General features: G+C 46.4%; 1 protein-coding gene across 1 annotated transcript in view; it reads right to left on the bottom strand.

The window, feature by feature from the left end:
* LOC144781697 (cytochrome P450 2C16-like) overlaps positions 1 to 12590 on the bottom strand; it is a 428936-nt gene that overhangs the window by 137442 nt on the left and 278904 nt on the right. The window contains exons 7-8 of the mRNA XM_078660674.1: positions 5972 to 6159; positions 2345 to 2486 (exon numbers count right to left, since the gene is read on the bottom strand). Of these exons, the coding sequence (XP_078516800.1) occupies positions 2345 to 2486; positions 5972 to 6159 (330 nt within the window). The remainder of the gene's footprint in view (positions 1 to 2344; positions 2487 to 5971; positions 6160 to 12590) is intronic.

Below are 12590 nucleotides of genomic sequence, written 5' to 3'. Positions count from 1 at the left end.
CCGCCTTTGATACTGTCTCTCATTCCATCCTGCTGCATCGCCTGGAGGAGATTGGGGTGGGCGGGTCTGCCCTCCAGTGGTTCCGGTCCTTCCTCGATGGTCGCTTCTTCAGCGTTGCGGTGCCACCGTTCCAGTCCAAGTTCCATCCTCTGAAACAGGAAGTGCCGCAGAGATCCTCGCTGAGTCCCACGTTGTTCAATCTATACGTGAGACCGCTGGCTGAGGTGGTCAGGCCGTGGGGCATGACCATGGTGTCATATGCCGATGACACCCAGCTAGCGGTTACGATCAGCGGGGATGCGGACCAAGATGCTCCCAGGTTTCAGAGTGGACTTAGGGCTGTGGCAAGCTGGATGAAGGCCAACTGTCTCCAGCTCAACGCGAAGAAGACCGAGATCATTATTGTCGGTAGAAGGGCGGATCTCTGGGGGTACAGGTGGTGGCCTTCGGAGCTTGGGGCGGCCCCTCTTCCGGTGACGGAATTAAAAAACCTGGGAGTGTGGATGGATCCCACTCTCAGTTTTGTGGGGCACATGAAGAAAACGGCCGCCTGTTGTTTTGGAATCCTCCGGGCTCTGCGACCAGTCCTGAAGTTCTTCGACCCCCGCACCCGGCAGTTGGTAATACAGGCGACTGTTATATCGCGCCTGGATTATACCATCTCTCTCCTGGTGGGCGCTAACCTGGCTGAAGTCACCCGCCTCCAACGTGCGCAGAATGCTGCCGCTAGAGCAATCGTTGGTCTTCCTAGATCCTGCCCCGTTTCCAGTACTTTGAAAGCATTACACTGGCTGCCAGTTAGGGCCAGAATTCAATTCAAGGTACTGTGCCTGGCCATTAAGATTCTAAAGGGTACGGCTCCTCAAATTCTTACGGACCTCCTGTCCTGGTACGTCCCCACTCGGCCTTTGAGATCTTTGGGCCAAGCTCTTACTATCATCCCTCGATATAAGTTGTGCCGTGTTGGTGGTCGTTCCTTCCGGGTCAAAGCAGCCGAACTGTGGAACTCCCTCCCGGTGGAGATTCGGCTGTTGGAGGATCTTTTCTCCTTCCGTAAAGCTATTAAAACCTTCTTATTTTAACTTGGTTCTTTTTCTTTAGCTGTTGTGTTTTCTGTGGCTGTTGCGTGTTACCTTGCCATGCGCCAGGATGCCCCTTAGCTGGGGCAGCTGTGCGCAGTACAAATTCACGTAACATACTCTGCCTTGAGAATAATTCTTCCTGTCAGAGATTCTCTCAAGGATATTTGGGTGAGGTGGGCAATCGAGGGGACATTTAACTACCATTTGCTTGGTGTTCTTTATACTCAAAAATATAGCTTAAAGTTGTGTCCAAGGTAAGACCTTGTAGGATGTTATGACAAGGGAAGGCTTGTCTAGGATCCGGTGCAGGGTATGTCCTGCCTTGTGGGTGGGTTCTCATACCAGTAGCTGTAAGTAATGCATTAGGCAGTTGAAAGTGGAATTGTGGAATATGGGGCCATATTATCAAGAAAGGGCGATACATTATTGCTGCTTTTATCAGCAGGAAACTGCAGCTAAAGCAGCAATAATGGGCTTGATAATATGCCCTTGTGAATTTCCATAAAAGGCCGGGTTATGGTGTTAACCTGGGCTTCTATGGGAATTCACAAGGGCATATTATCAAGCCCATTATCGCCGCTTTAGCGGCAGTTTCCTGCCGATAAAAGCGCCGATAATGTATCGCCCTTTCTTGATAATATGCCTGCATTGTAGGCAGGATTGTTTTTGGGCAGGACGGGACACCTTCCTGCACAAAAAAAATCCTTAGAGTCATTCTCCTCATTATATGTGTGCCACATAGTACAGTGCACTTAGAAGTAGGAAAGAATGAGGAGAAATAAAGATATTCTTCCTCTTTGTGACTCTGGTAGGGAGGTGTACAATTCTGATGCATTCCCAGGTCTGCCTGTGTTGGTAAATCTGGAAATGTGTCAGAATACATGGGTGGAACACCCATGCTCCATCCATGGCATGCCCCCCCTGCAGAAGAGGAACACAAAGCAGCGATTTGCACTGCTGCACGTTACTCTAGATTCATCAAGCCACACAGGGCCATGTAAGGTGGCCTTGCATGGCTCTGTAAATCTCTTGTGGTGCAAGGGTGATGCAAAACCTTGATAAATATGGGCCTAAATACGGTAGACATCCCCATTACACTTTTGAAGAGTCTAGAATATTTCCCATAGTGACACATAGAATTTCCACCAGTCAAACTAGAAATCCTCTATTTAAGCACTTTCTGTCTTGAATATTGACTTCTGCATCCAATACTCTCTAGAAGTTCTTTAGCTGTGCGTACTGTTGAAGATAAATTTGAATACCTGTAGAAAACGGCATGAGTGCATCATTCTTCTTCACGTGTCCATGGTCATCCAAGAAACGCCTGGGATCAAAACATTCTGGGTTTCCAAACTTCTTTTGGTCATGGAGCACCGAGGATAGCACTGTGATTACATCCATACCCTGTATGAACATATGTAAAGTGAATTACACAGCAGAGCAGACATTTTTACTAAGGACATTGTTCCATTTACATTGTGACATTTTTTAGCACATATGTCTTGAAAGTAGAAAGAATACATTCTTTAATTAAAAGCATGACTTGGTGATAAAAAAGCATGCAGAACATTGTAAGAGTAATTGTAACAATGGTCATGAAAGTATATAAATGCAATTGAGAAAATATGTTTTCTGGCAGCAAGTGATGCATGATTTATCCTCAATGAAGGACTTTTGGTTGTCAAGCAGACCAAGTACTAGATGGTAGAGTGATACCATGTTTTGCACAATACTGATTTCTCCTCTCTCACCCACTATCCACACACAGCGCTGGTCCTAAGGCAATGCCATACCAGGCAGCTACCTGAGGTACCATCAGCCGAGACCACCAGATTGATCCTGAAATTAAGGTAAGCCCACATGGATGCATGGGAGGCTATGTGAGTCATGGAATTTTAAACGCATAAAAGATGATGGGAGTCTGCGTGCAATAAGTCTAACCAATTCAATAGTTCAGTGTAGCACTTCAACCCATCATTCTTTTGCTCACCATGACACCTCAGATTGGATTCAGCCATATGTAGATTAGCATTAACCGGGCTACTCATGGGAACAGTTCAGCCTGAACTGCCATGCCAGGTCCTTCCTGAACCAGAATACAAGCGACACAGGACCGGTTTCTCCATAGTTATTGGGTCATCAGCTAGGTACAGCTAGATTCCAGTGACACAGTGAGCATGGGACCCACAAATGGACATTCCCATGTCACTTACAGCAGTACATAAAACACACAACATGAGAGAGGAGACTGCTTCTAATAAGTCTAACCACCACTGGCAATAGCTTAGAATAGCATTCCAGCCCATCATTCCATTGTTCACCATGGTACCAGTCTGGACCCAGCCATATGCAAATCAGCTTTGACCCTGCTTCTCATGGGATCTGCCCAGCCCAAACTGCCTAGCCAGGACTTTGCTGAACTGGAAAACAAGCAACCCAGGACCGGTTTCACCCTAGTTATAGGCTTATCAGCCAGAGCATGGGACCCATGTCTAGGCATACCTATGCCACTTAGAGCAGTACATGAAATACACGAAAGGTGATGGGGCACTCTAGTAATAATTCTAACCACTAGCAATAGCTCTGGGGTAGAACTCCAGTCCATCATGCTTTTTTTCATCATGCCACCTTAGTTAGGACTACCCATATGGAAATCAATCTTGTCCATGCTCCTCATGGGAAAAGTCCAGCCCAAACTGCCTAGCCAGGTCCTCCCTGAACCCAAACACAAGCAACCCAGGACCGGTTTTGCCCTAGTTATGGGTTCATCAGCCGGGTACAGCTTGGTTCCATTGACATATTGAGCGTGGGATCTATGTCTTCGTATACCCATGCCACTTAGTGCTGTATATGAAATACACAAAAGGTGATGGGAGGCTGCTTGCAATAAGTCTAATCCGGGCAATAGCTATGGGTGGCACTCTAACCCATCATTATTTTGCTAAAAATGCCACCTCAGTCTTGTCCCTGCTCCTAACTGAATGGGAACAGTCCAGCCCGAACAGCTAAGCCAGGTCCTTCCTGAACTGGAACGCAAGCAACCCAGGACCGGTTTAGCCATAGTTATGGACTCACCAGTCGGGTACAGCTTGGTTCCAGTGACACAGTAAACATGGGACCCACATCTGGGCATACCCATGTCACTAAGGGCACTACATAAAACACACAAAAGGTGATGGTAGGCTGCTTGCAATAAGTCTAACCACTGGCAATAGCTCAGGGTAGCACTCCAACATATCATTGTTTTGCTCATCATGCCACCTCGTAGAAACAGCCATATGCAAATCATTCTGGACTGTCCTCCTCATTGGAAGTGTCAAACCCAAAATTCAAAGCCAGGTCATCCCTGAATTGGAACGCAAGCAACCCAGAACAAATTTCACACTAGTCATGGACTCATCAGCCAGGTACAGCTTGGTTTTGGTGACACAGTGAGCATGGAACACATATCTGGGCATGCCTTTGCCACTTACGGCAATACCTAACACACACAAACGATGATTTGAGGCTGCTTGCAATAAGTCTGGGTTGCTTGTGTTGAGATGTCCTGGTGAGCAAAAGAACGATGTGCTGGGATGCTACCTGGAGCTATTGCCATTCTATTACAAGCAGCTTACCATCACCTTTGTGTGTTTCATGTACTGCCCTAAGTAGCAGTGGTTCTCAAAATGATCCTAACTTACATGGCAAGAGCCGCTTCTGGGCAAAATGATCCATGGTAACAGGTCTCGTATCCCACACGGGCACAGTGGACCAGTCATCTCATATGTGTTTACTGAAGATACATCCCTACGTGAGAGTCCTTCTTCTGGACACTAACAGCATGGGAGTCCCGGGTTGGAAAGTCCTTGAAAGGTCTACCATGCACTGACAGAAACTAGGCGTGGGTGGTGATCTCTGCTCCATTTGCAGAGTTTTCTGCACTCTGCTGAGCATGCAGATTTCCAAAAAGGAACAGAGTTTTTTCCTCGCTCGCTCGCTTGCCAACATCAAGTTGGCGAGTGCGTGTGAAAAAAACACCTCCCGGTGAGATTTCTCAACGTGGATGGTCAGATTTCTTAACGTGGACGGTCGTGGAAGGGCACGACTGCTCACTTTGAGAAACTTTTTTGTTTATGTTGAGAAAGAAGTAGAGCCCTCTTGCACTGCACATGGTGCCATTCTTGCTATTACAGCACAGGACAAACACCCAATGCTGAAAATCAATGCGAACAGCGTGACCAATCGCTCTCCGCCGCTTGCGCAATCCCGCGTAAAACTGCAGAGTTTTTTGTCACTTTGCAGAGTTCTGCATAGCGGAACTCCGCAAACTCTGCCCAGGACTAGCAGAAACCTTCCAGTACAAGGAGGCATTTCAAGGATTTTTGAGACTAGGATCACTATGGTTTGCTGTGCATCGCAGAACTGAAAATACATCTGGGGAAATTTGCATTGGAGGAGCTGCTCTTCAATTGAAGTGTTCTATGTTGGGTTTGCCCCCAACATCAGACCCACTACAAGGGAGTATCTAAACTTGAAAGTAGTTGGGGAAAGGCAGAATTTGGCTTCCCAGTTATTTGTATTATTTGACAGATGTCCCTATACTGTCCCCCTTTAAATGAGACTGTGAGTCTATGATTTTAAACATTTTCTCAAATTGCTACTTAAGGAAACCGACTGGATATTTTATTCATCTTAACAAATCAATCTCGAGTCTCTCCAGAGCAGACAAAAAGTAATTGAATAAGTGTCTATTATGAATAGTGGGTATTAAATTGACACTACCAATATTGTCACCATTATCAGACAAGGCAGAGCATACGACATGCCTTTATCACATTGTTTAGTTTTGTAGAAGGCCAGTTTTCATACTACAAGTTTGCAATGCTTCTTATATATTTTATATTTACCTTTGGAATGGAGTATTCCCTAAATGTAGTGTCACGTGTCACGGAATATGGTATATTCAGTGGTATGATATCAATAAAGCGCTGGATCTCATGGATTACTGCTTCGGTGTATGGCATCTTGCTTCGGTCCTCCATACATGGTGGGCGACTTTGTCCAATAACACGGTCGATCTCCTGATGAACTTTTTCTGTTTGGAAAACATTATTCTGTGAATAACAAAGTTTGATTTTCTCTCAAAATGTACTACTCTGATGTAGTGCTTAATTATAAAAAAAACACACACACAAATAAGAGCAGGTGTCCCAAACCTTTCTTAGGACGTCACTGAGCTTTTATACTACTGGTTCACCTACTTTATCAAATGGCATTGCCTACTGAATGCATGTGCAATGCCCAAATTGGATAGTGGTGAGGGAGAGGAGCAAGCAAGTTGTCTGAAAGGGACATTAGGAGGGATTCTTCCTCAGAGACAATTTTGAAAAACATGTAGTCAAATAACATATGTTGAAGTCGGATATTCACTTAAATTTGCTACAAAGCTTTATACCCTAAGAGGGCACTCTGAAAGGGCAACAATAAAATGTCACTGTACTTCCATGGTCTGGCACAGGGGGGAGAAAGGGCAGTCATATTTGAAGAGGCGCTTTGTCTTTAATTCTACTTATTACATTTTGCTACAATGCTAAGTCATCAATGTCATCACTAAGGTCAACAAAACCATCCTCCTTTTATCTACTTAGTTAAAATCTAAGGGGCCTATTTGTGAAAAAGTCAGGCAGAGCAGCGCAGCAAGTCACCTTGAGGTGCTGCACTGCCCTGCTTGACAGGTAAAGGGCCCTTATTTGACTTTACAAATAGGTACTCGACAAGGTTGCCTCCTTTCCCCTTTACTTTTTGTCCTCTGTTTATAGTAATTCCTTGAATATAGTTGTTGTAATACACTTATCTACGGATTTACAAACAATTCCTCAGAGATTAAATTATTTGCCTATGTTGATGATGTTTTCATTTCCATGATTAATCTCCTGATCTCCCTGGATCCTTTTCTAATAGGAATTGTTCCATATTCTAATATTTCTGGATATAAACTTAATTTTTCTGGCGTGTTACCATTGAATTCCCTTTGTTATCAATGTATGTTTGCCAATACTAATTTTACATGGTGTACCTCTAAAATTAAATACCTTGGTGTCTGGTTTTCTCCTGGTATCTCCAACACACTCAGCCATAATTCTAATACTCTAAAATCAAAATTACAAACATTACTCTCCTCTTGATTTCCTTTATATTTGTAATGGTAGGGTAGACTTGATGCTATTAAAATGATGATTGTACCACATGTTCTTTATACAATCTCTACGTTACCCTTCAAGATCCCTAAATATTACTTTTCATAAAGCAACTCCATTTGAACAAAATTCCTATGGAACAATAAACATCCACTTAATGCCATTTCTATACTTAACCACCCGAAAAATAAAGGGGGACTTTGATTCCCAGATTTTAAGCTTTCTCACTCTGCTTTTTCGATTAGGCAATTTAATGTACTAATAATGACTTTCAAGACTCACCTATTCCACGAATGATTACATTTGAATGATCCATATTGCATGATTTCTCATTCAAAGATATTTTATTTCCAAAAATCCTTCTTCACAATACTCCCATCATTTGTTGCATACACTTTTTTCGACTGATCTTAATTCTTAGCAATGTTTTTATCCTCCTCAATTTGGTATAGTAAGTTTCTCAAATTTAATAATACATCTTTTTACTTTAAACACTGGAAGGAAAAGGGCATTCACCAATTGGTGAAGTATAATTCTGTTATACCTTTTCCCCAAGTGAAAATCAAATATCACTTACCTAGTCCTTTTTTAATTAATACAAATTAATCTTTTCTGGCTCCATTGCTTTTTTCTCATACACAAATTCCTTACTCATTTGATTGCACCTCTGCCTTTGACACCTTTGGGTATCATTTGATTCTATTCCTAATGCAGTGAGAATATATACAAAATAAATATCACCATCTCCTGTTCAAATTAAAAACTCCCTTGAAATATAATGGAAAGCTGATCTTTCTATCTCGTTTTCTGCACAATTTTGGCATACAATCTGACTTAAAATACTTAATACCTACAAAGCTGCTCATATTACGTAATCTCTTTTTTTTGTTTTCAATAGAGCTGTCATTACCCCAGAATTAATTTCTAAATTAGAAACGTTCGCTTCTTCATTGTATTGGTCATGCTCCACATGTAACAGTTACTTGACTCACTTATTATACTTTCATGCCACATTAACTCTGGAGGCTGCATAGCGGGACTGCAGGATCCAGCCTTCCTTGTGCCTGGATGCGCTGACATCCACTTCCTCCAGCATGCTGCCCTGGCAATGATAAGTGCTCCTGCACTCCTGCAGTGCCGGATACTTTCATGCCGCAATAACTCTGGGGGAAGCATAGCAGGGACTGCAGGATCCAGCCTTCCTTGTGCCTGGAGGCGCAATAGATTATAAAGACTCCCAAGACAGTTCCGAGCTCAGGTAGGCTATATGGTTGCTATTGATGGAGTGAGATTTGGAAATAAATTTATTTCAGCTCGCAAAGTTAAACTTCCATAATAAATAATTAAATTAACGTGAATGGGGGGCGTGGCTAGCAACCAGCTAAGATGGCCGCAGAATAACGGAGCTCAGTGACTGAAGAGCCCTCTCGCCACAAATCCGCTCACATATCCGCAATATTGCAATTCCTACTCCATGCTACCTGTTAGAGCTCCTCCTCCGGTGCGCAACGAGCCGACCCTGGCTCCGGTACGACAGACTCGAGAAGATACATCGAGGTGTGCCCTGCGGCCTCTCTTCGCGCCTGAAGCCGGGGACTAAAATGAGGAGCGGGCCCTGCCAGGCAAGTTCACTACAGCGTGGGTGGGCGTGTGCTGCGTGCGGGCGAGCCCCGAAGATATATTCCCCCACAGTAGCCGAAATCTCCGTAATCCCGGTGCGACATCCGGCTGCCCCAGAACGGCCCCTGCAACGGCAACGCGCCAGTAGAGAGGGAGGAGCGCCGGCGATCGCGGACCTGCAGAGAGGGGCCTCGTACGACCGCTGCCGGTCCCTGCACCCGAGCGTCTCCTTTCATCCGCGCAGATCCCCAACCGGACCACGGGCTCACAGGCCGCCACAGCGCACCGGATAATAGTGACAGGGCACGCCACAGGGATACGAGGCGCAAAGACACGCACCAATCATCCGGCCCAGCCAACCCAAGGTCCAACCGGAGTGCTGACAGTGCCCTGTACAGATCTAAGTCTCCCGCACTGATTCATACGGCGGTAGAGAACCTAGCTCGGACTGCGTAATTCATGACAGCTCCTACAACCGGCGGCGCTCAGCCATTCGTCTGCAGGGCGCGACCGCCCTGCTCTGCTCACACAGGACCCACTGCCCCACCGAGTCACGGACCCAATTAAGGGCACATCCTAAACTTGCTCGGCGAGGCATATCCTCTAAGATACGAAATGAGTGGCAGGGGGACACGGGGCCAACTGACACTGAAGCTCGACAAATTCGCCTACAAGAAAGACCCGCCGGACAATCCAAGAGGGGACACACAGCGAACGTCACCCCAGCCACTTGGAGCCTCAAATGACACTGATAAGGTCACCCTACAGGACGTGATGGCAACCCTAAAAGTGATGCAATCCTCAATGGGCACCATATCTACGGACGTGTCCCTGATAAGGGCTGACTTAGCAAAGATGTCTGACCGGCTCGGGGAGGTGGAGAAGACCACTACAGGATTAGTAGGGGACACATCAGACCTACAACGTAGGGTACTACAACTGGAGAAGGACAATACCGCAATGAGGGCCAAACTTGATGATCAAGAAGGACACTCTCGGCGCAATAACGTCCGCCTGATAGGTGTGCCAGAGACGGAGGGCGGCCCGGCCCTGGACCTATACATAGAGGACCTAATACAAAACCAGCTCAAACCCAGGGGACTGTCCAACTATTTCTCGGTAGAACGGGCAAACCGAGTACCCGGAGGAAAGGCCAAACCGGGAGCTCCACCCCGCCCCATTTTGGCACGCATCTTTAACTTCAGGGACCGGGACGCCATCTTACAAGCAGCTCGAACGCGCCCGCCGCTCAAAATTGACAATTCAGAAATTAACTTCTATCCAGATTACACAGCAGCAGTGGCCCAACAAAGGAGGGGCTTCACAGATGTGAAAAAAGAACTACGGGCCCGTGAACTCAAATACTCAATGACCTTCCCTGCAAAACTCCGCGTCGAATCGGAAGGGAAAACCTGTTTTTTTTAATCGCCGCGAGACGCCCAGGATTGGCTCGAGGGCTGGAGACCGGCTAGAGGACCCAAGAATCGCGACCCCAGGCGGAATAATGGCAACAGGAGCCCACAGATGACCAACGAAACCGAGTAGACAGGGATCGACCCACAGCAAACACTGCAATGTGCTCACCACTTCACACAGTGACTGCAGGTTACTTGACTTCATACTCCCAAAACGCTCACCGACAAACCAAGGGACTGCCAACGGCTCAGGAACTGATTGGTCGTAATCGTAATTGTCGGACATGGTAAGATTTGAAGCACAGTTGAGAGACGTCATGCAGGTAAGAAACTCTGATCTAAAAATACATTGCATGACATTTTCGGAGAGGGGGACTCGAAACAGATCACAGAAGTCTCACCCCCACGAACAATGCTCAAAAGGTGGGACTTTAAGCACTCTGCTCAGTTGGGGAGGTGGAAGGTTCTTTATCCACCGGGCTGGGAGGCAGGGAGGGGGGAAAGGGGTTTGTACATGATGTATTTGTTATGTTCTTGTTCTATGTTCAAGGCTTGGATAGCTCACGCATGTATACATGCCAAACTTACTATGGTTTTACTGCGCTCATTTAGACACACTGGCTCGACCGAGGCCAGCTTGCGACATACACTCACCGCTTGCTCCAGACGTCTCACCCACCTCATGGAACGATGGCCAGGCACCCAGATTCCCTCCCCGGGCATCGGCTTGCCATCGACCTTGACACAGACATACTCCGTACTATTACGGACACACCTGCTCACTAGACACTATGGGAGATACCGATTTACTGGATCCTAATTCCCAATCACATAAATTGACCTCCCCCTCGCTGACAGTTATCTCCTGGAATGTGAACGGACTGGGACATAAAATTAAACGAGGGCTGGTCCTACAATACCTAAAACGGAAGGCACCCACGATAGTCCTCCTACAAGAAACACACCTGACGGGTACAACTAGTCGGGCACTGAACCGCTGGGGCTTCAAAATGGTCGCACATGCTAAGTTTTCCTCCGGCTCCCGAGGAGTCGGAATCCTCGTCAATAGGAATGCACCATTGATAATCAAACACACCTGGGCGGACGACCAGGGGCGCTTTGCGGCAGTTACTTGTCAATGGGAAGGGCGGGACTACAATATTCTATCGGTATATGTCCCTCCATCACTACATCAAGGAACATTTCAGGATCTGGGGAAACTACTTCTAGAACTCCCGGAGGGGAACCTAATCATTGGGGTTGATTTTAATGCAGTACTTAACGCAGCAATAGACCGCCAGCCTTCCCGAGAACAGTCTAGGCCGTGCCAACTCTTTAAAGAATTTCAAGATGCAATGGGGCTGGTAGACATGTGGAGGATGAAACACCCAACTGACCACTACTACACATTTCTCTCGGGAGCACACACCAGTATCTCCCGAATAGATTATATACTGACACTAGCAATACCCCCTGAAATGGTACTCTCCATAGAACATCTACCGAGAGGGATATCAGACCACTCCCCAGTACAACTGGACTACACCACACAGCCCACGAGGCGAAAAAGAATCTACCCAATTTACCCGGGATATCTGAAAAATCACAACATTGCTAAAGCATTAAACACTGCCACCACACACTACTTTGAAGAAAACTTATCATCAGTTGAATCGCCGTCAATCCTGTGGGAAGCATATAAAACGGTCATTAGAGGACAAGCCATCTCCACTATTACGAGACATAAAAGGACCCAAAGGGAGACCATTGAAGAGTTGGAAGCGGCCGTCCTCGCGGCGGAACTAGCCCACACCACAGATCCCACAGACGCCACCGCGCAAACACTCACCCTAACCTCGCGCGAATACAGGGCATATGCAGAAGAGATGGCCAAACTTAGACACACTGACACCCTACACAGAATCTATGAGCTTGGAGATAAAACCGGGAAAATGCTCACCTGTCTTGAAAGGAAAGACAGAGCGGACAGGTGGATAGCCTAGCTCACACTCGCTGATGGTACACGCACTACCTCCCCCCAAAGCATAGTTGAAGAACTAGCCTCGTATTACGAACAGGTATACACTGCCCGTAGCGGGGTGACGGAAGACGATAGTACAAGATTCCTACTAGACATACCACTTGTCACTCTATCCCAGGAGGACGCCCAAGCCTTAGAAGATGACCTAACGGTAGAGGAATTGGGGAGGGCACTAACAGCCCTACACACAGGCAAAGCAATGGGGCCAAACGGCCTACCGGTAGAACTATATAAAAAGATGGCCCGACAACTC

This window comes from Lissotriton helveticus, chromosome 9 (assembly GCF_964261635.1).
Source record: "Lissotriton helveticus chromosome 9, aLisHel1.1, whole genome shotgun sequence".
Classification (NCBI taxonomy): domain Eukaryota; kingdom Metazoa; phylum Chordata; class Amphibia; order Caudata; family Salamandridae; genus Lissotriton; species Lissotriton helveticus.
Note: the sequence above shows the minus strand (reverse complement) of the source record. Positions and strands in the feature narration are given on the sequence as shown.